General features: G+C 37.9%; 1 protein-coding gene across 1 annotated transcript; it reads right to left on the bottom strand.

The window, feature by feature from the left end:
* Positions 1-24564, bottom strand: APLF (aprataxin and PNKP like factor). Its single transcript, XM_010574782.1, is given in 10 exon segments — positions 1-469; positions 5255-5293; positions 6713-6759; positions 9264-9389; positions 16152-16522; positions 19212-19381; positions 21945-22071; positions 23414-23471; positions 23473-23564; positions 24518-24564. Coding segments are annotated over 9 exon segments (1182 nt in total). The 5' UTR covers positions 23511-23564; positions 24518-24564; the 3' UTR covers positions 1-263.

Genomic DNA, 24564 nt, shown 5'->3' with positions numbered 1-24564 from the left:
AGAAGAAATACATGAGGAAAAAAAAAACCAACCCAGAGCTCAGTCCTCTGGCTCCACCACTTAATAAAACAAAAAAACCCCACCACCAAAATAATACATGTGGAAAAAGAAAGGCGTTGCCGAATCCCCTCGCCCCCATTAAAATCCTCCTGTAGTACCTACATCACTGAGGAAAAAAAAACAGTTTTCAAAGCAATTCCTCTTCTTGTGCATCCATGTTTTAACACAACCAGATCAGACATTCGTAATGCTGCTCCGTACAGCTACTTTTTGGTCTTAACAAATCTGTGTGCTTCTTGCAAAAGCGTTTCAACATCTTCATTATCCTTGTCTTCTGAACTTGGTTCCCAGTCAGAGTCTTCATCAGTAAGTTCACGCTCCTCTTCCTCATCATCTATAAAGCTGTCTTTAACGTCATATTCATTTGGTTCATCATCACTGGCACCATCTTTCTCCACAGCCCTTTTTCCTGTAGGGACAAAAATGTCATATATTCATGAATCATAAATACAGAACTAAAGAGACCTTCCAGAGACCATCTAGTTACTCTCTCTCCTCAAGAGGAGAAAGAATCAACTAAAGCACTCTACCCAATGCTGACAATTTGGGGTTTGATTTTTCAAGACTCTTATGACATCTCTCTCTGACCCCTACTGCAGCACTTACCAGTCTGATCACTTAGAAAGTTTTCCTTACTGGCTTTTCTTCCAGCACGTGGAAAACAGCATCAGGCCTCTTCTGAGAACATCTTCTGATACCAGAAGAAAAGACTATCAGATAATGTCTTCTGATAACTCTCCTTTCCTTATGGACTGGCACACACAATTTTCCTAGTTGTCTTCCTGCTACTTCTGTACCTAAACAATACATCTATCTTGCCATTTAGCCTCTAGGTATTGCTAGGCAGCTATTTTGACCCTGGATTTTCTGCCTTCATCCATCCCCACTTACTTAGGGCTATTTTATACTCATACCCTTTGGAATCTGACATGGCTTTTAATTTCCGTTCACTTCTTTCCTGAGCTTCAGGTGAGAGAATGGAATCTGCTAGATCACTTGCCTCCTACGTTCTCAGCTGGGATCCACACTGGGTAGTCTGTGCTTCTTTTCTAAACACAGGTTAAGGAAACAACGCTGAACACTTCTTTCCTGAGTTAGGGTGCAGCCTACCTGTTTCCCAGATCAGTCTATTCTATCATGCTGCTTTCTAATCTGCTGTCCATCCATCTTCTTCACAACTTATGTTTTGTGATCAAATTGCCTTCTGCCTTCATAGTATTTCACAATGCTCTGTATTGGCAGGAATCAAAGGCTCGGAAACCTCCATTTACAAGAAAAGGATGCTGTTTGCAGCATGTTCCTAAACTTTTTTAGACAGCTTGTTTTGCAATATGCTTTCAATTGCTCAAACATGTTGGCACATTTAAACCAAGTCCCAGAGGCAGGATACTTCTGCTATTTGAAGAAGCCATATTGAGTTGGTAGTGTCTGTACAAAGCTGCTGCCATGGCAGCATTGCCTTCTTTTATTTATCAGCAGCTGTGAACCTTCAACAAGTTTATTTCCACCACTTCCTGATTTTGGCAGGTGTGCCTTGCTTACATTGTCTCCCATTTTTCTTACATGTCCACAATTCCTAACTAGTCACACTCTGTTAATATTCCAATTGCATGCTATTCTGCCTTTAGGTCATACCTCTGAGTAAAACCGTGTTCATTCCCCTTCTTCCCAGCCTCCAATTTTTACATTCTTATCTCATCTAGAGATAAATTATCTGTACAAGATCATTGACAGGTTATCTGTTGAGCAATTCTTGTCATCATCTTTCATATGAAACTATAAACATGTACTTTTTTTTCTCAGCTACAGACCCCAGTCCAAATCATCAACATTTATATTAACCATAAGCATTTCTTAGCAACCTCTTGAAACCTCAGTTCAGAGCCCCAGGCACTCAAGCTATGCATGTGGTGAACAAAAGAGAACACCAGTACCTTATGTAGTCAGATCACATCCTCTATCAGTTACATTTTTCTACCAGTGGGAACGTTACTATTCCAGAATTATCTTATGGACTGATTAATATGTTATACTCCCTTGCAACTCGCACCCAAGATTTTCAAAAGCATTTACAGCATTAGTCAAGCTTCTCAAAAATACACAATTTTATGGGTGAATTGTGCTACAGAGGCACTGAATGACCTCCTAGAATAATGTCAGCCACGTGTGACACAGCCAATAACACAACCAAGAAATATCCTATAGCTAGCAATCTTTGAATTCTTTGCCTTACATAGCAATCTGTGTTCTTTGAAGGACTGACTGTGCACCACCTAGCAGAAAATCCTAAAAATGCCAACTGTCAATTTGAGCTGTAATCCACTATTATGCTTGCTAGTGTATTGCTTACCAGACTTCAGAGGAAATTAATCATGCCCATGTCTACCCATACCAGCAGAATATCTTATAAGAATCACAGACTATGGTCCTGCAGAATGAATTATGTCTTGGAGGGCAGAGGTCAAAACAAAGATGCTAAATACACTAAGAACAAAATCCCTCTTCTCTACTAAGCTTATGAGAACAATAAGCCCAAGACCTGGTTCGCAAATAAAAGCTCTTCTTCACTTTCACAGCACTGTGGGTGGTATTTTACAACGGAAGTAGGAATTCTGGCAAAATACTGATGACTTCCATATTTTTCCGACAAATGTATAAGGAGCATACTACATTTTTCCTCCCCGTACATCAATGCTTTTAGATTTCACGAGTGATTGATGCATTTCCTTCCATGTCTTCCCATGCCACATCTTTCCGCTATAGTTTAGTTCAGTCTCACAGCCCCTAAAGCTGCTCTTTAAGCACAATTCTGCCTTTTCCCTTGTACCGTATTTATAAAGATGACCATGAAACTTTCTCTGAAATACCTCCTTCATGTGGGGAGAAAAAGCTTGTTGACCACCCCTTTCAAAGAGTTGTATTTGGAAGTGAGCTTATGAGCTTGCTAGAAAACCTACAAAGCAGCGTGTAGGAAAATCCTGCATAGTGCATAGCCACAGCAGGTCATTCATCTAAGTAGCAACAATGTAGTGACCTCATTCAGTAGTGACGATTTAATGACAGTATAACTCTGACCTTTTTTTCTTCCTCCCTCACAACTATTCCTCCAGTAATTAGCTTTAGGTTATTTCTCAGAACATAGACCACATTCTCTACGGGCAATTTGTAATCCCTCTGGTAGCAATCAGACTATAAAATGTTAAAAACGAAATATGCCAAATGTCATGTAGATGGTACCCTTCTTTTCTTGGCTGGTAGAGTTTAAATACACCTGTACAGAAATTAATCCTGCTGTGCTTAACAGTGCAGTTATGCCAAACAGCAAGAAATAAAGGTTATCAGAGCCCTAACTGTCTGTGTGACCTTGCACGACTCAGTAAGACTGCCTTGGATACGAACTTGCTGAGCACAACCTTTTACAAGCTTTGCCCTCAAGAGAGTGAAGCAAGCCAGTCAAGAAGACATTGAGGGGGACGGGGATGGAAACCAGCAAATACAAACAGCACTTTAATTAATTAATTCCCTTCTTTGCCCTGTGCACAGAATATCAATTCTTCCCTGGTTCTTACTTAGTACGAAAGGTTGAATTTGACAGAATGAATTTCGCTTCCTTGTTTTATATGCTTACAAGAGAAGCACTTTTCCATCTGCAGTCATGCTTGGCTGACCACCTGCCATGAGCTGTACACACAGGATCTACCATTTGGGTAATGAAGGTGTTTTTATGAAAGGCATAGCTACAATTTAAAACCTTCAAGATTAGATTTAGATTTTACATATGTACACAGTCCAGCTTGTTTAATTATAAAATCTTAACCACTCACTGCTCTAACAATGCTGCTAACCATTGTCACCGCACTGTAATACGCTTTTTTACAAGGCAGCAGCGATCAAAATGGGGCTGGTACTTGCATCATGGGATGCAGCAAAGCATACAGGTAATAAATATGCCTCAGAATATGCTAGTGCACAGATACAACCATACTGAGCATTCAGTGATAGCAAAAGTGCACACATACATGATAAGGAAATAGGATGGGAAAGAAATTTCTCAGTGGAAAGTATAGAAGTAACCTCTTGCATCCACTCATAACAGAAATGGAGGCCAAAACACTTTGCCTAGAAAACTAACTACAGCTATTTGCACTTTTATTTATTTTCTTTAGAAAGCAGATCTATTTTGAGGATTTCTTTAGGAAATGCCCAGCCACACCTTGGTGATCTCAAGGAAGACAAGCCAGTTCCCACTTTCACTTTGAGATGCAGCAGTTCCACATCCTCATGCCTTGTTCAGGCCAGTGAAAGTGAAGACAGCGTATCATCAGACTTTCAGACTGCTCTTTAAAGCTCACTTTTAAATTATTTTAGAAAGAATAGGAAGCTTCACATCTGGAAGCTGAGACACAAAAGAAGCCTGGAGACAGACCTAAAGGATATTTAAAATTAGTAGTCTATGCACCCGCAACATAGAAGTTAACATTGTTGGCAGCAGCAAAGCAAGGTATGTGTACCATAAATGGAGGAGATATTCATACACAGTATTATAATTTACATTATCAAGAGAGACTACAGCTTGCCTGTGCTACTACATAATCCTCACTGGCAACTAGAAACTAAAGAAAGAAGTGGTTTACAGTGAAAACTGCCCCCAACTCAAAGGCATTAACCTTCTTTTACGCTTCAGTCCTAACAAGCCAGTATTTTACCTGAAACATCAATATCTCATAGTAAGTATAAGAAAAGCTCATCAGCACGTGCACAGATATCACTTGAAAGTTATTTAAAGGTCAATGCAATGCAGAAGGAGTATCTCAATGTTTCAAGAGTAATCAATCTTTACGGGGCAACCATAACTAGTTGTGGATGAAATACTGGATTGCTTTCATCACATTATGACACCTGTGTAAGGAAGGAAGAATCAATTTAGCCACATGTGTCTCTCCTTAAAACATTTGTTTGTTTTCTTGTCTGCTTCTAGGGAAGTACAGGTATGCTCATCCAGGAAGCCTGGCACAAAATCAATTTCAGCACTATTACTTGAAAAGAGCAAGCACGGTTTTACTAAAATAATGACTACTTTCTCCTCAGGTAAGTATTATCAAGTATCCCCAGCACTATCAAATGCCCCAAAACCAAAGCAGATCAGTTGCATCCCATGCTGATGTGCCCATTCATACGATTAGAACATACTCACCATTTTTTGAAGTTTGTTGTTGGGTTCCTCTTTCAGTTACTAAAGAATGGAAAGTTATTAGTCAGGACAGAGTATAACCTAGCCTAAGTGTTGTTCAATAGAGTTTGCTACAATAGAAGACTGATCTATTAAAATAAATGCTGCAATGGTTGTGCTGTAGTTACAAGTATAAAAACTACTCTGCTACCCACAAAACCCAAGCCCTTTTTTTGTATTGAATGATTCTTGAGAGATTACCCAGATGAACTGTTCTTACAATTATGAACCATGCCATTTGTAGACAAATGTCATCAATACTGGTTGGGTTTTTTTAAGCAGAAAATCGGTGTATTTCAAAGCATTTAAATATTTTACACCATTGTTTCCATAAATGCAATTTCTCCTTAATAATGTCATAACCCTGATTCTTTAAAATAAAATACATTATCATTACATTTCCATAACTGTTCTGCTCTGAAGTACTGTTTATTGCATTAGGATTTCAAGTGGAAAAAATCTCCAAGTCCAATAAGCAAGAAAAAGCACCAAAAAATGAAAACTATCTCATTGAATTCTTTAAAAAACAGACCAAATGCAAACAGTACATTCCCCTGTGTTTTTCAACAAGTGTAGTTACTGAAATATAAAAAGGCTAGAAAATTTCATAATAGAAACTCAGATTCAGTTTTAATTAAATTCCCTCCAAGCCCCAAGAGAACATACATGCAAAAATTTGTTTTCTTAGTAAGAAAATCACTGGTCCAAAAAAAAAAATTTAAAATAAAATAAAATAAGATGACAGACATGCTTCCAATGTTTTTTTAGAGCATCACAAGACTTTAAAATTGTTACTTGAGGATTTTCTATCAAAAGGAAAATAAGATTAAAAAGTAAGTATGAAATCTTAAGATATTAATCTATACAGTTAAAATAAAATATTTCTGTGTACACATTTTGCTACATGGATGGGAGAAAAGCTATAGAAATAATTTACTGCAGCATCCATTTGAAATGTTGAGAAATACTTCAGTAACACCTAAGTATATTCCTCGTCTTCATTGTAATGCTCCAGCTCTGAATGGGGGAAGTAAAATACAGAGATCCAGTAATATCACACTATACCATGTTTAATTTTCAATAAAACCTATTAAACTCATTAAAATAGCCACTTGCCACACAGCACTTTTGTCAATATATAAGAAACAAAGCATGGAAACTACGTCAATTGTGTCTGACCCAGCCCATGTCACTTCAGTTGAAAAACATTTGAAAAAGTCTGCAGTGGCCAAGCAACCCTCCTTATCACAGTCAAGGGCAAGACTTCAAGCTTAAGAAAAGCAAGGGTGCAGGGCAATACAGCGTAAGCTGCAGATGCTTCACAGTAGCTAAAAGCATTTTAGTCCGAATTTTTGGTATCCATTATGAGTTTTGGGGGTTCCCCCCCTCCCACTTTAAGCTATATTGAACAACTCTGCTTACCTGGAGGTGCACTGTGCTTGTATTCTAGCTTGTGCTGTGGATTCTTCCTGCAAAGAAAAAAAAACAGTAAAAGCTTGATTCGCTGCCTTGTCCCACAGTTAACAAGCCCAGAACTCCTTTATATTTTATGGCTAATTTTCTTTTTTTTTTTTAAATAAAATTCTGTGACCAGTGCCTTACCGCAGTGTCTCAGCTTATAGAATGTAGGGTGGAAAAAAAATCAGGTTAAATAAGAGGTCCTCTTGTTTCAGCATTTAAAAAAAATAATAGATGGCTCATGAAAACCAAGAGATGAGGTAAGTTTCCAAAGTTGTATGATAAGATGCATTTGTTCAGCATAATAAGAAGTGATCCAGTTACTTACTTTCGCTAAAAATGAAACCAGAGCATAACTTCTGGTACATTAAGTACAATGCATGCACAGTGTATCACTAGGTCTGAGACATCCAGGCATAGCTTCCATATTCTGTAACATAAGGCTACAACTTAAATAGTTTGGGAAAATTAAAGAATTTTGAAAGAACTGCTTGTCTCGAAGGATGACAGGGAGAAGCCACAGAAGGATTCTTCAGAGACATTACTCACTTCTGCAGTATGCAAATCCAGCAAGTTCAACATACAAGTTTGTATGTCTTCTATAAAAAAATAGCATCAAAGCAATGAAAGAAAACTTAAAGTCAACATACTCTTGGATCTGCAATATATGTTCCCCTCATTCAGGCTGTGATCCAGGTCATTAACACACTGATTTATCCTCCCCCAAACAATTATCCAATGCTGCTCTAATGTTTTAACTTGGTGCAACTTACATTGTGCTAACCTGTTGTGTTAGTATATTATGCAGCCCTGAGAAAAGCCTCTATTAAAATAGTTTCAATTAGATTTATTTTTATGCAGGAAATTTTTAAAAAATTCTAACTTTGGAAGAAAACGAGTTCAGTTGTCCTAATTTCTGCTTCTGAAAATAAGCAACAGTTAAAGGCCACTATTTAAGAATGACATACCATCTTACATTGCTTGAAACTTGAGATCAATTTCTGCAACTGCAGAAGTTTTTGTGTATTTTACAAAATACCTTTGCTGTGAAGACTGCCTTGTAAAATCAGTTATTTATGTTTTCTTATTCTTCAAAGAACAGAGTAATAGTCTTCAGTAGAAAAATCTTATTTTTATGTCAAATAACTTGTGACAAATTCACACACTTCAAGTTGATTTACAATTCTATAGCTACTGCTACCCCAAAGTACATTATGTGTGCATTAGAAGTGATAGTTATCTGAATAAAAAATGGAAATACAGCTTTCTTTTAAATACACTGTACTGAAACAAAAAGAATTGCCTACTTCACTGTTTTACTACTATCGTCAGCATCAGACCATTTGATCCCAGCTCAAGGCACAGCATTTAGACCACTCCATTACGCTCCCTTCAAGTAGTAGCCAACAGTTAAAGACAACAAAAATAACAAGAAAACCCTTCAAATTGCATCTGTTGCTTCACTGAAAGCATTATTATCGATTCATGGGTGCCTCCTTTCCTCTACCCCCAAAGAACAAACACAGATTAAGAAATGATCAAGCAATACAGCACAGAAGTTGTCTTATATGGAAGGAGAGAGAGTTCTGGTTTTGGATAAAGCATCCATTGTACTCTTGAAAAGTATGTTGGCAATTTCATTACCGGTATAAACCCAGATTTCTCATCCTGAGACAAGAAATTAATCTCATAGATGTTTTTCAGAAAAGAAACACTTCTTCTGCATTAGCTGAATATAACATGGCTTTTTCTTAAAAGCTACCCTCATTTTGTTACATTTCATAGAGAACATGCCTTCAGGATCACCACACTTTCCAGCAGAGAGAGGACAAAATATTTCTGCTCAAGCACCATCTTTATTAACAGCAGCTGTTAGTTTCAATATACCCCCACAGAAGTGGTATTGCCTCAAAATATATCCTTTTGTCCATTGTGTCAATTACACAGCAGTCATTAAACTCTGCTAAATAAAAGTCTAAAACGTAGACATTGAGAAACAAAATGGAATAAAACTATCTTTTGAAGAAAATCAACAGTGCTTAAAAGAAACTGTACCAGTGAGCCATAAACTGGATTTTATTGCTGTTACTTAAATTACGCTTTCTAACAAATCAAATACTGATTAAAATAGAGGGTTTGTATAAATTCTCAACAAATACTTTATCAAAATTTAAACTAAGAGTTACCTATCAAGAACAACATGTAACAATAAATTATTGTTTACATAAAAGAACGGTTTACTACGTATTGACAAGTGAAAAAGTATTGATCTCTAGGTCACTGAATAGGTTCCAAAAGTCAAGTTTTCATGTTCGTCAGCTGAAATCACTAACAAAGATTTTGCACAGACTTTGGTGCTTTAAAGGTAGCAGTTTGTCCACAGTAAATGTCAGAAGGCTACAGTCAAGATTTAACACGAAGAACTACTCATTATTCTATTGTCAATTTGCAACTCCAATGAAGAACATTCTTAACCTGTAAAACAAGAAAAGCCATTTTATCCAGGGTTTCTTACCTATAACAAGCTGTTCCATACGGACATTCAGGCCGGTTATCATTGTTATCCTGAGTTACGATCACTGTTTCTTGATAGTCATCATCATTAGGGTGACTGAACTGCTGAAAGTGAATGGGATTCTTCCTGCAAAAGACAAATATATACCGAGAACTGACTGTTCCATTTAAACATGAGAAGTGGAAATAAGAAAGGTGTTACTGAATCAGTGACAACTCGTTTTTCTGTGGTTACATAAAGAGGAGCTTTTAATGTTTTACTTTATGCAGAATGTAAGATATGTAAGACCTACTTTCAGGACAACAGAAAAAAAAGTTCTGTCTCACTGCATGCTGCAAAAGAGGTTAAAACAGAAATTTTCCTATTTGCCATCAGCTTTAAGTTTCAGACCTCCAACAGTACACAATCTACTGATGTAGTCATATAGCATGAATCTTACTGAGTGGTCGATTTGCTCAGTTATGACTCCCTCTGGAGCTATCAAAGTGCTAAAGAAACCACTACTGAAGTCTTAGCTCAAGCTGGAAGGTCCAATGCATGGCAGCTGAACAACTGCAGTATTAAAGACTTCCCACACCCTCAGGTGATCGCCTATTAGCTTCAGGCAATATGTCTCAATTATTATTTCTGTTCTGCATGCAAGTTACTGTTTACTTGAATACTTCAAATGCCAGCATATTATTCCAGATGGAGCAGTCTACTGGACATTACGTTGATTCTGCTGTCAAGTTTGCCTTGGCTACCATGACATTTTATTTGAAATATCAAATTACAGCAATGACATGAAGTTGTACCACAAGACGTAACAACTCCGTATGTAGCTGAGTCACACCAATGTTAGTGATGAGACCACATTACTAGCATCCATGACTTTTTGCTCTACAACACTTACACAGTTGAATCCAAGGTGAGCAAGTAGTGAATACAAATATGTGCATCATTGAAAGAACATTTCTACTGCTTCTAGACAATAGGTTTGCATACATACCACACAAGACAAGTCAGCTATGAACAATATCACTTAGAGAAGAGTTTGCTTTATAAAACTTCCGTAAGTGACATTAAAAAGAACACAGAAAAATACGTTATGACTTCAGGAGAAATTCATGACAGATGAAAACACACTACAAAAAATTATGTCAAAGTGAACATACTGGTACCAAAAGCAAATCTACTTTTTCCTATGATTTCTTTTAGGGACACTTTTTTCCAAGCATAATATTTAAAAGCAAGAAATGTGAGATATCTTAATAAATGATTTTCCAAAAGACATCAGCAAAATACTTCAGCGATGTACCACACTAATTCCCAGAGTACATAATCTTCAATGTGTTTGTGCAGATTATAAAAGTGAACTGCTTGCCTCGAGCAAGAGGAACGACAACTTTAAAGTACAGAGTAATTACTGCTTGAATTTACACTTGTTCCAGCTGCATTTAGAAACACAAAGCCAGAAACATGTTTTGTATGTAGCTAGCTACATAGCTAGCTACATACAAAACAGCTTCCTCATTGATCACAGGCATTCTTTCCTTTAAATTCACAACTACCTCTTATGAACTTTACAGGGAACAGTCAATATTAATTTCAGCTACCGCCATAAGAAAAAAGCTTTCATTACAGCTTTTGCAAAATGATCACTTAAGCGCTGTGAGCTCTACTAGCTACCCAGGCCTCCTTGCAGGCATTTAAAAAAGATTAGGTATTTAGTATTAATACTTTAAATCTCCATTTGCCTGGTATCTTTCAGTCAGGAAACTCAGCAAGAAAGCTACAGATAAACTCTTCAATGAACTACTTATCAAAGATCCAGTGTCCCTTCCATCTATTTACATAGGTGACAGACTTCTTGTCCTGGTCTTTTCTGCTAATTTCTGCAAACTGTACAGTACGTAAATACTGTTTCACTAGAAATCATTGCAAGGTTACATTTAACAGTCTTTTATTCTATGACAAGTTCTCAGGAAACATTGCTTGTTATGCCAAATTCAGACTGGCTGCCTACTTCTTTTTCCATTTAAAAATAAATGTGATGAAACAAAGTCATTTTAGAGGCTACTTGCTTTGTTTTCTAAAGGCACTGAGCTAACCTACCAGCAATATTAGCAAGAATTTTCAGGCACTTGAAGCAATTTATCTTCTCAAAGGAATAGAGAAGCAACCAATGTTCTATGAAACCATTTTAATATTTATTCCTACAATAAGATACATGTAGCATCATAGTCAAGGAAAGAAGGCCTAATAGCTGTTGATTAGCCAACCTATTGGATTTTAGGAGATACCCATTTCCTTTCAAAAATTCACTTTGAAACCTACTTGAACACCACCAAACAGCCCTTATTGGAGGAGACACAAAAAAAAAAAAAAGAAAAAGAAGAATAAAGTAGTATGGGAAGAAGGAGGAAGAGAAACAAAAGGGCCTTGATGTATGCTACCTATCACTAGGCTTCAGGATTCTTTGGGCCAGTGGATGACGCTCCTCAAATTATACATTACCTGTGAAGCACCTTGAACATGTCCTACTTCAGATGCTCAGGACTAGTAGAAACATTGTATTGTATCTTACCTTTACCTGGATAATTTGTACTTATTCCACTTCTATCTGTTGTGCAACAATACCAAGCAAAATAAATAGAAGCGGAGAAGTGAATAGCTTATATTAAGCAAACATTTTCCCTTCTTGCAAAAATCTAAAGCTTCTTCCTTTTATTAAGGGTTTGGTTTGTTTGGGTTTTTTTTAATTTTTTTTTAGACCCAAGAGATTTGAGTTGTAAGAGCACAACATCTATCATGCTCCAAGTTGCACTCCAAAGTTAGTTAGTTTCACAACAAAACCTCACTGCACAGGAATATGTTATTCATTCGATCAAAACAAAACCATGAAGCTTTACTCACACAAAAATTAACCAATTAAAAGCCTATTTTAAGAATAAAGTTTTATGGGAGATTTGCTTTCTCGTAAACATACAGTTACTGCAACTTTGCTTTCACAGAAGCTCTGAATTTGTGTACTCACACTTCAAGATGCAGAAACCTACGCAAATAAAACTGCTGAAGTTCTTCAGAATCAATGCAATCATCTCAAGCAGAAGTTGAGTATTGCTCAGTGAAATATTTAAGACAGTTTTTTGTCTGCGCAACTACCAAAAGCAACTTAAAAGCTTTTTCTAAAGCAAGTTTAACTGATTAGGTCAGAAACCCTGGCTCTTCATAATCACACCCAGAAAAGACCCCTGCCATTTCAAGCGCTTATTTTCTCCGCTACTGAAGTAGTGAAGTTGTCATATATTACCAGCACTAGTTATAAAGCCATAGAATTGAAGCCTGAAGTTATGCCACAACTGCGCGTAAGATGTTTCTAAGTTCTAAATTGTAAGTCTTATTAGAATACAGGACTTAAAAAAAGACAGATGCAGGTCCTCAGCTGCCAGATTTACAAGCTTAAGGTGAAATGAAAAACAATTATTTTCATAAACAAACAAACAAAGTGCAAAGTATTTAGAAGAACGCATATACAGATCCAAAGGTTGGTTGCACGTGACTGCACTGACAGTTATAGGAAAGATTTACATGCACCCAGTCTGCAGAGAACTGTATTGCAGGCCAGCAAAAGGACAGAATTGTGGACAAAAATTGTGAGTTACAGTTTTAGAGATGACAGTTCAGGTCTATCACACCCCTTCTACGCAGCCCTTGAAAGAGGGGGGTTGGGTTTGGATTTATTTTTAATGCCCTATTCTTCTAACTTTGGAAAAACAAGCAGCAGACAAGAAAATTAACACAAGACAGTATTGAAAGAGTAAGTTCCTTGACAACAAATACAGTCAGATATAACATACACAGAGCACTTTGCCTCCTAGTGGTAATAGCAGTTTCAATTTGGTAAAGCTTCAGGCTAGCTCAGAAAGAGAATCTGACACTGAAGGATGATGACAAGAAGAATCCCTGGAGCAAGAGATGCACATCAAGCTTGAGTCTTTCAAAAGCAGTTTTTTCAAATTCATAAATTAAGAAACTAAACTATAGGTTACAAAGTCATTTCCTAAATGTTTAAGGTACATGTTAGAGAAATCTAATAAAATTAATAGAACTAACATTTAATCTTTTCAATTTGTGCTATTTTACTAGGCACCTACCAAAGGTGCCTAAGTAATATCCAGAAGAGAAGTACCTCTTAATAGGAGTTTACAAAATAAAGACTAGAACTCTGAAGAGCATTTAGTTATTGAACAAATGCCATTTTATGAATAAGAAACCTCACCTAGAAAAAAACTTTAAGGAACTGTTATGGTTACCAAAGCAGTACTCATTTAAGATGTTGACTCCTACAGCACATCTTGTTAGAGGACACCATTCATAAGGTTAAAGTAATCAAGGAGAGGGAAACCAACTACCCATTGTACTCAAAAGAGCATTCAAAGCAACTCCTCTTCCTTAGCAACTCTAAAAACTAGTTTTTACTCAAGGAAAACACCACACAATGAAAGACTGAATACGCTACTGTGCTGGTTTTGGCTGGGATAGAGTTAATTTTCTTCATAGTAGCTGGTATGGGGCTGTGTTTTGGACTGGTGCCGGAAACAGTGTCAATAATTCAGGGATGTTTTCGCTGTTGCTGAGCAGTGCTTACACAGAGTCAGGGCCTTTTCTGCCTCTTGCACCATCTCACCAGTGAGGAGGCTGGGGGTGCACAAGAAGTTGGGAGCAGACACAGCTGGGACAGCTGACCCCAGCTGACCAAGGGATATTCCAGACCATACAATGTCATGCTCAATATATAAAGCTGGGGGAAGGAGGAGGAAGGGGGGGATGTTCACAGTGATGGCATTTGTCTTCCCAAGTAACCGTTACGCATGGTGGAGCCCTGCTTTCCTGAAGATGGCTGAACACCTGCCTGCCGATGGGAAGTAGTGAATGAATTCTTTGTTTTGCTTTGTTCGCGCACAGGGCTTTTGCTTTACCTATTAAACTGTCTTTATCTCAATCATGATTTTTCTCACTTTTACCCTTGTGATTCTCTCCCCCATCCCACCGGAGGGGAGTGAGCAAGTGGCTGTGTGGTGCTTAGTTGCCAGCTGGGGTTAAACCATGACAGCTATCAGTGTGTTCCTTCAAGGCATCCATTCACGTTGCACTTACATACGTGTTCTGTTAAAAATATGGGTAACTGCAATGACTTGCTTTAATCTAACATCGCTATCCCATTGATCCAGAAAGACTACTTGGTAGTATTTGCTTTTAATGCAAGACCAAGAAAGACTACAAAGCATATTTCTTTTGCTGGAAACAAGCAGGTTTAGTATCATGACATTTCTGGCAGATCAAAGCTGATGTTTTTGATACTTCATATTTACAAACTTCTCCAATAGAAGATTTTATGTGTTATTCCAAAGCATTCTTTTTTTCTTACAAAGCAATACTTTCCAAAATTATTGCTGCCAAAAGTTTTAGAATAATAACCCAAGAACAAATGTGCACAGACAGACTCCAATTCCATATTACCTGTAACTAAAATTTGCCTTCCTAAACATTAGGAATCCTTCAGCATATTAGACAAGCTAATTCATTAGAATCAGCTTAACCCCCATACAGGGGAAAACTTGTCTTAGCAAAATTAAAAGTAGCTGGAGCAAACTAAAGGCTGCATTTGTCCTACTGGATCAGCTTAACTGCCTAATAAAACATGTTTACATCATATTCATTAAGGGCAAAATTTGAGATATGTAGAAAAAAAGCTACACGAAAGCTAGAAATCTGATGTGTTTGTTAACTTAACAGCTTTACACTTTTGATTTACACATCAAACATAAACAAGAATCCGTTTACTTGTGCTTGCTTGTTTTCTAAACCACCTCACTGTTTTTCTTATTATTCAAGTCCATTGCGGGAAAAAAGAGGGGGGGGAAATCCCATTTCCTGGCTTAGCCTTATCTTTTGTGCTTACAGTGTACACGTATTTATCTAGAGCTCAAATCCTTCTCAGAAATGCAGTCCTCAGGTCATTGGTCATTTCCTAGCCTCAAGACCACCTCTAGATTTGTACTTTCCCTTTGATACATCAACACATGTTAACTCCAGATCTTTTCTGGGCAGAAAGAACTGACAGGAGGCCAGGCACTCAGGACAGGTGTTTTGGAAGTTCGCTGGAACATTTGTATTGCACAAAATGTTTATATGACAGATCTTTCACTGTGAAGGGTGAGGACATGGGGGGGTGTGGGGTGGGGGTTGTTCTTCACTTGAAGTATTACCAAAGACACTGACAAGGTAAGGGTTAACACAGGAGTTTGTAAGTATGCTTTGTTCTGGTTTTAGGGAGGGACTGAAAGCATTAAAAAAAATTAAAAAGGCAGACTGGCCAATTTATAATAAAAGTAGTTCTTGATTATTTAGGGATGACAAATAGTAAGTATTTTAAATATTCAGATCACTAAGCATGCAATAACTTCAATAAATACAATCATCTTTCATAAAAGTTTCATCTAATAATAAAAAAGCCTACAGGGTATATGTTGGGCATTTCAACCATTTACATCCCTTCTCCCTGCTGGTACATGTACTGTACACAAAGGTTTTTTGTTTCTTTTATTTTTAAATTTTTTTATTTTTTTCTTTGTTTCTTATTTCCTACAACACTTCATCTTTTAATTTGCTGAAATACATCATACCTTGTTTGGGTTATATTAGCAATTAGCAAGACATCCTGGGTCCTCCTGTTACAGTCTTAAAATTCTTGTTATGCCATTTGCTTCTAATCAGTCCCCTGCTTACCAAAAGATTTTTTTTCTCAAATCAAAGCTTGTAACGACTTTACTGTTTTCTCTTCCATAGCTAATACATTACTTCTTAATAATAAGCTATCTTAAGCTAGTTTTAATTTTGCTTTACCTGTAACAGCCTTTTCCATACATGCAAGGTGTCCTCTTATGCTTGATCTGTCTGGAGCTTTCTGAAGCATCTGCACTTCTGGTTGAATCAGAAATCTCAGTCTCGTAATCCAGATCTGCATCAGGCTCAAGAACCCCTTCCTGGGCACCAAAATATTGGGAAGTCCTGCCCCAGTGAGCTTGTTGGCTTGTAGAACCAGTAATCTGCTCTTTGTTTTCCGTTTCCTCACTTATATTTGTTTTACTGGAGATCTGACCTATTCTTTTAGACCATTTACTATGCAGCTGCCTATCATTTTTTTCCAGAGAACTTCCAAGGTTTTTTGTTCCAGTCTTGCCATTTCCTTCCATGTTTCCAAATCCAGATGTATTCTGTGGAACAAGGTTACATTTTGAAGGACCTGAATATTTACACTCTTCAGAATTAAAAAGCTTTAAGGTCAAACTCTGCCTCATCTCATCATTCTGGTTTTCAAAATCAAAGAATCATAGAACAGCCCAGGTTGGAAGGGACCTCGAAAGATCATCTGGTCCAGCCTTTAAAATCTTCTACTCCACCTTCCAAACTCAAGTTAGCTGCTAGATACAGCTGCTGAATAAAATGTTCAAGGTAAGAACACACACACAGAGACAATTTAAAGAAAAACTTATCCTAGAGCTCTGTCCTCAGCTTCAGTTCCCTCACAACACAGTCAGGCTCCTCTCTCACCACCTCAGTTTGTGAATAGTCCGAGGACTTTAGCTTAAATTAACTTTCAATTAAAAGTACTGCTCCTGAAAAAATGAATGGAAGTTATACATGTGAAGATATAGTAGACTCTAGAAGAAATATATTTATCTATATATGGGAATTCATGATATATACCTTGAGCTTAATCCCACCCCAATACGTCTTAAATGCTTCAGCTCATGACTCTAAATCATAAAACAGTATATCAGTAGATACCATCAGGCAAAGATTTCACTTTTGATAAATACTGCATTTTAAATTTTGGAACATATGTATATTTAAAGTAAGAGATGTGTACTTTAGAAAAATAATACAAGATACATAACCAAGACAGGAACATTGTCCCAGCAACCAAGACATTACCTGGAAGCATATCTATATTGAAGGTTGAACCTGATACACTACAGAACTATTCAAAGGTCACTGCTCTCTACAGTTTATTATCTAAGTTCCCCCTCCAGTAAATTTATACTTAGTTTACAGGGATGTGTTTGGCAAAGCTTGAAAATCCTATTTGTGGTTTCCTATTTGATTTTGTTCCTTTCGATGTGAGTCTAACAAATTGTTAGCCAAAACCAGAGACAATTACATTTGAGCAGCAATGTGATTAAGAAAGGGAAAAGTCAGCATTAATATCAAATGATCCTGACAGCAGCATATTTAGCAAGCCAACTTGGACATGGAGATGACTCTTCTATTGAGACTCCCAAAATAAAGCTCCTTTAAGGAAATAAGCATTCCCAGAAAGGTTAAATTACTTTTTCTAATTAATTTGCCACTCCCACTTGTGACTTCTCTCTACTACATACTTCAATCCATTGCCTATATTGTATCTAATGAGAGTAAATACTTTCAGTTTTATTATGGCGACCAGTTAAAAAACAGGTGCAATCAAGGAAAACCAAAGACAACAGCTCTATTGGCACTGGTTATAATATGTATATGACCTCACCGCCATCTGGCGGCTGCTGGTGCTTAGAAGAATTAAGATTCTTTTTACTTCCTACCCTACAGCAGTTTTTCTCAATTGCCTTAAATATGACAGCAGGAGAGTGATTTTGGTTTTGATATAAAAATTCCAATCTTTTAGAGCTCTCCAATTATTACTTTTGCTTGCACTAACCCATTTTTTTTCTACAAAGCTCTGAAGGCAATTTCTTATGCTGTGTTTGAGATAAAAATTATTTATGAAATTATTAGAAAATAGGTAAGGCTTCATACTTACAAATTGCAAAATGAAATAATTCATTATGTAGTCACTCACCTTATAATGTGACAATGAGAAAACAGCACTGCAGCTGGTATTAATGTACCTATCCACCACAAAGCTCACCATTTTTCAGATTAAAAGATAACACTGTTACATCAAAACTACCCTGAAGGGTACGCTCTCCATGAGTAGATCATTTCAATTAACCTTAAGATTTAATTAAAAAACAAAACCAACCCCCAACTGTTTTCAGTGTCAAAACCAATGAAGCATACCAAATAATAGTATTTTAAGTGTTTTATCAGATCCTATAACAGATCCAGGCAATTCTAATGCTAGGGGTTAGAAACACCTCACCAGGCTGTGCACCTAAAGAAAAAGTCAGTAAAAGCCTCAGTTTGCTCTCATCAGAATACGTTTCGTTTGTCTTTGATAATGATACTTCTCTTTTCATTACTAACAGGGCGCTATCAGTATGTATTTCACTGCCTATAAAAGCAGTTGTACTTTGGGGACACATTGACCAGCTGGACTGCCACTGCCACAAACTGTTTTGGATTTCAGATTACTTTTTTTTTTTCCTTTCCTTTTTTTGACTCAAATTTTGAGATAGTGGCATAAGCATGCTCCCTGCTATTTTTCTTCATAACTTAACAGTTGTTAAACTACATACCATAATTTTCTGACCACAAAACTTCACCAACTAGAATGGCACTACTTTGGGCAAAATCCAATGTTGAATTACGTCAGTGTCATGCCATCACCTATCCCTAAAGGGTTCTCAGAAAAAGAAACCACAAACCAAGCCACTCCTAGGACCAGTACTTTGGCCCATGTCTTCCAGCCTCTTGCTGTAAAGCTGGAAGTCTAGTATTTCTGTGGACCATTTGGGGCCTAAACCCCAGATCCCAAGAAGGAAATGCAGAAAACCAAGTCTCTGAAGGCTTCCAGGATCCTTGCTATAGAGCTATCCAATGGACTGGCATTTCAAAACAACTGTTAAACAACAATGCACAAGCAGAACATATACTTACGAGGTAGACCCAACCTTCAACATGACATTACCAACTACGTTCTCATTTTTTTAAATACCATGGTTCTGCCCTGAGCCAAAAAATTACCTGAGATGAAGGGACAGGGATGGAAAGACAGCTCCTTTTCCCTTGATCTTGCTCTTCACCTTCAAAAGTTTCTTCAGAGGCTAATCTTTTTTTCTGCTGCACATTTACTTCTGATTTCAATGACTCCATATTACTTTCTCCCCTTCCTTGGCCTTTTTTCATTCTACTACCTTAAAAGAAAAATAAAAGGGTACCTTTCGAATGCAACTTTTACAGTGAAATCCTGGCCACATTAGACATCTAAAGCTAGATTGAAGGGGAACACTGGGCAACAACCATGAGAAATAGCAGCAGTTGTGCATGCGCTGTTTCAACAGCACGTTTTTCACTTCCTGCTTATAGGAGTAAAAAGTATGTTTTAGAATGAAACAGATGCTTGAGGGGGCAATTTGGAGGAAAACAATAAACATGTGGCAAAGAATATTCTGGACTGACTGCATCAGTATGACTGACAACTTCATTCACACAATATGAGCTGATCAAGTAAACCACATGTCCAAGGACGACGACTGTTACCACAGACCTTTCATGTAAGTATCACTTCAAACTACCAGTTTATATACACAAACATCAATTAGGACATGGCAGAATCAGGGTATGCCCACTTGCCTAGTCAACCACATCACAGTTGATTATTTCATCAGCCAGTAACCAACAGAAAGACAGTGAATGTTGTGCCTCTCTTTGGAAAGGTTCACATCTCAGAAAACCAAAAGATCTCTGTACTGAAGTAGTATTTTCTGGACATACAGCTGGGAGACAGCTAGGGCCATTGTCCTGGTTTTGTTATAGCTCCATCTGCTGCAAAATGCATTCAGAAGGAAGATACTTGATGCCATTTTGCAAGACTTCAAAAACTCTCCCCCTTCAAAAAATACTGATGTGCTGGAGTTATGTGTATGAAGCAAGGAGTTTTTCCAAATTTTAACATCTGACTTCAAAACCTCTAATCAGTGTTAACCTTTTCAATAGGAAGACAGACAGAAAAAAATAAAAGGGCAGCCTTCCCATTCAATACCACCCTGAAGAGATGCAAACCATTTCACAATTTTAAGGAAATATTTTAGACTTCCAGAAAAGATTGGTTGTTTTATTAAAGCAGCCCATTCTAAGCTGGAATCATTATCTCACATAATGACTTTTTTTAAACAGCTCCAATAGTGTTCGTATGTATCCCCAGCTCCCTCAAGGTCAGGCCTTCAGCTGCACACAGATACCCCTTGCCCACACAGCTCCAAATCTCAACGCTTACGTTTATGTTCAGTCTTTGAAACGAACATTATATACACATGTACAACAAACATTATAGTACTTGTGGAGAAACAAACGTAAGAAAATAATCACACTAGTGCACAACTCAACATAGCCAGCGGAAGTCTTCCGATACATGCAATTTTTAATCCGCGTGAATAAGCCAGCAGTGAATAGAGGAAGGGAGGAAAAAAAAAAAGAAATAAAAAAAGTATAGTTTCTTTTGCTTCTTACAATTTTCTCAAAATCAGCTTCAGGCAGGGTAGCCAATGGCACAGGACAGAGGTGTTTAAAGCCACAATTGCCCAGGTGAAATCCATCCAGACACCTGCATTTACTACAGCAGGTAAGAAGCAATTGGTCAGACACTGCATGAAATACTTCTGCAGGCCTCCTCAGGCATCAAGAGCCAAATGTTTTCATTACACCATCTCAGCAGGAATAGCAGGTGGAAAGAGAGGCATTAAAGAATAGGTGTTGGACACAGAGGAGCAGACATGCACACACCAGCCACAGTTCATACACTTAGACTTAATGAAGGAAACTCAGCAGTTAGCACCTAAACCACCTCACATCTTGCCAAAGAACGGCAAGCAGGGTGGGGCTTGGTGTCTTCAGCACAGAGAAAGATAGAAACGCTGGGGCACTGTTGTTAATGTACATAGTCATTTTCCTTCTCTTCTCTCATTTCTTTAGTCCTCTGGTTCCATTGATAAAAGTCATCAGAGCAATAAATACCCTGTGATAAGTTTGTCAGAGAATGTCTAATGGCAGTTTTAGAAGCCTTTACAAGCTCCCAGGACCAAAGCCAGACATGCTAGAAAAATCATCTTGGGATTGTGCCAATGCAGCACCCTTGTGTCTCCTGTTGATAGTGACTAAACACAGTATTCTGCTGCAGTTACTGCTAATACACAGCAGTAAAAGTTTATCATACATTCAGCAATTTCCTTTTGCAGGAAGGACAAAAGGGAATGCAATAATATTTTAGCCTCACATTAGTAAGAAATTACTATGCTGCAATGAAATGCTCCTCCTAGGAAGTAACTTTGGACTAAGTCATCAAGTTTGATTTAGTCACAGTTAAAAAACTAACACACACCACCACTCAAAAAAACCTACCTTTAAAACCTGTGAAATTAGAAGAATCTAATTTAGAAGAGCATACAACAGTGACTTAAATGTGGAGAAGGCTTGGAATTAAAAGTACAGAAACTACCTAGAATTTACATGCCAAACAAAACAGGCAAGTTTATAGGGAAGGGCTCCAGAACAGAAAGAAAATCAACTGATCAAAGAGCACTGTCACACCCATAGACAAAGTAGACAACAGAAGTCAGTCTCTGTCAGCTGCCAGGCACAGAACGTGGAAAGGGAAGTAACAAATTAATACTTTCCACCACCACCATTATAATTTAAGAAAATTATATCAAAGCACATAAATGTACATTGGTATGCAAACATACTACACTGCAAACCTACCTCCTTTCATTACAGGCTCATAAATCCTCTGAACCAGGAGATCTCTTTCCAGCATCCAAGATGGAAGCACTCTCTTTCTTTGAATAGATTTTGACTGTTCACTTTCATTGCCATCAGAAGGAGGAACCTGAAACAGTATTTAGTGTTTAGTACTTCAGTTACAGAAGGGGTGGAAAAACTAGAACACAAGTTTGTACAGAGTTACGTCCTTCAAACGCAGCCTGGATTACCACCCATCTTCTGGATGGTGCCCATTGTCTGAAATTTTTTTTACAGTTCCTACTCACTCAGAAAAATAACATCTATAGAAATCTTCATTCAGTTAAAAAAAACCTCCCTAAACCTTTAGAATAAACATCTAAAAGGCTACAGACTGAAGGTTTCATCTTGCTATAGAGTTACCACACACAGAAATCAGAGAAAGAGAAGGTTTAACAAACAAATGCCTATTTGTCAAAAAACCAGGAAAGTCTTGCCAGCATTCTCTCAATTCCTTTCTCCAGAAAGGAACCACACTCTAAATGAATTAAATACACCAAAGTCATGTTCAGTACATACTTATGTACTGCAAGTAATACTATCAGTTTGAATCTCTGCTTACTAAAAGGTAAGCATCCATCCCAGGAATCGCAGCTACAGTAAAGGCTGACATTTCATTTGTTGTACATATTTATCTACTGTACAATGATGTTGACCAATGTGCCCCTTTAAGCACTATGTTGCTGGATACACAACAGAAGACCTAAGAAAAATCCCACTGGCTCCATACCCTATTTATTAGACTGTGTGAAAGCCATTTTACTTGGCAACATTTAAAAAAAAGCAGACATGCTTGCTTTGAAAATTGTTTTGCTGGACAGGATGCTGGCTGCCAAGGAAAAATCGGAGGGTTATTTATCTGTGTGTTTGTATGGATCTTAACAACACAACTCCATCACAGCTATACGATTCAAATGAAATGTGCTGGTTAGAAGTAATATCTGTTTATAGTGTACTAGCAGGCTAAGACATCTACAGTCCAACTACAGGCTCTCAAGATATAAATTTCAGAGGCTTTTATGCTGGTTAAAGAACAGTCATTCATTCCCTTAGTTCTTCAAAGGTACTTACCGTATAATTACTGATACAGACCAGAGACCAGAACTGGACTTTGTTCTGCAGTACTGAACTCGGCTACCGTATTGTTAGTTCAAAATATTCCCATAGCAATAGCAATTTTTGTATATTCCAGAGAACCAATTATTGCAGTGTAATTACCATAAACATAAACACACAACGGAAATATATTTATATACTTGCATAGCATACAATCCCAATCAATAAAACAACAGATATTTTCAGCATACAACTTTGCCAGAGATTACTTCTCAGGGTTAAAAAAAAAAAACCAAAACCAAAACCACAACACCTTTACTTCATTTTCAACACGTTTATAAACATTAAATTTAATTTAAAAATTAAGTACCCACCAAATGTCTGGAAGTAGGGTCATTTTTTCTCATTTTTGCGGTTCCCAGTATCTCAGTTGGAACATGCCAGTTCTATTAACGAAGGACTACGAGACATCTCAACAGGATGAACAGTTGGTCTTTCTTGTGTACCAGCCTCCTGATTTTTTTTCTGCGAAAGCAAATTAATTTTTAGCTAGTCAAACTCATCATGAATATAAACATGTACTTTTCACCTAAACACATAAGTTGGTCTGAACCTTTGCCTTAACACACTTCTAAATTGAATGACTCTTACCTCAACTTACAGAGGAAATAAACATGCCTTCCTTTCTACCTTCCACTGAAAGTATTCCACTGAACCAAAGATTTTCCAATTGCTGCTAACCTCTACTGTACTGTTTTATTTTAAGTACATAATTTATACTAGTCGCTGCCGTGACAAAACTTTGAGAAAGCTGAAATTACAGCTTAGAACTTGCTTTACCGTAAACCTGTGCAACTTCCCAAGACTTGATTCTATGCTAGAAGACGGGTAACAACATTAAAATACAGTTTTCAGGATCAGATGCCCAATGAATCCAGCACTTCTTGGCAAATTCTCGCTAAAGGCTACAAGTCTGTAGCTCTGAGGTGACACCACGTACTCAGGTGCTGGCTTTAAAAGCCTCAGTTCAGAGCCACCAGGTCTGAAATGCTTTTCAGTCACGGAAGTGCACCGAAACTGCAACTGTATTTCCTTCAATGCTTCACCCTTCCACTAGTCAATTCACTAGCACAAAGAATTAGGGAAAAAAGTCTAACTACCGCTGTATTTACTGCGGAGCACCACTCAGGAGTCACTGTCGCCCCTTTCGCAGCTTTTTGCGTTATAGGGAAGGTACAGGCTGACCAACTGAACTGCTCGTTGCCTCGCAAAGAGAAACACAAGAGGCCGAGCTCTGCCCCCCCCCCCACCCCCCTTCCTAAACAGGCCCCTCCAGGTGCTTCTCGAGAGGTTTCGGTTCTGCACGCCCCCACCCCTCCCACCCCCGCGACGGAGCCGGCGCTGCAACGAGCCCGGACCCGGGCCTCCACCGTGTGCCCCTCTAACCACAGCAGACGAAGACACAAAACAACCCTGACCTCGGGGAGGCGGGGAAGGGGGTGACCGCGGCACGCCGGCGGCAGGG

Source organism: Haliaeetus leucocephalus, unplaced genomic scaffold, assembly GCF_000737465.1.
Source record: "Haliaeetus leucocephalus isolate CR32 unplaced genomic scaffold, Haliaeetus_leucocephalus-4.0 Scaffold450, whole genome shotgun sequence".
Classification (NCBI taxonomy): Eukaryota; Metazoa; Chordata; class Aves; order Accipitriformes; family Accipitridae; genus Haliaeetus; species Haliaeetus leucocephalus.
Note: the sequence above shows the minus strand (reverse complement) of the source record. Positions and strands in the feature narration are given on the sequence as shown.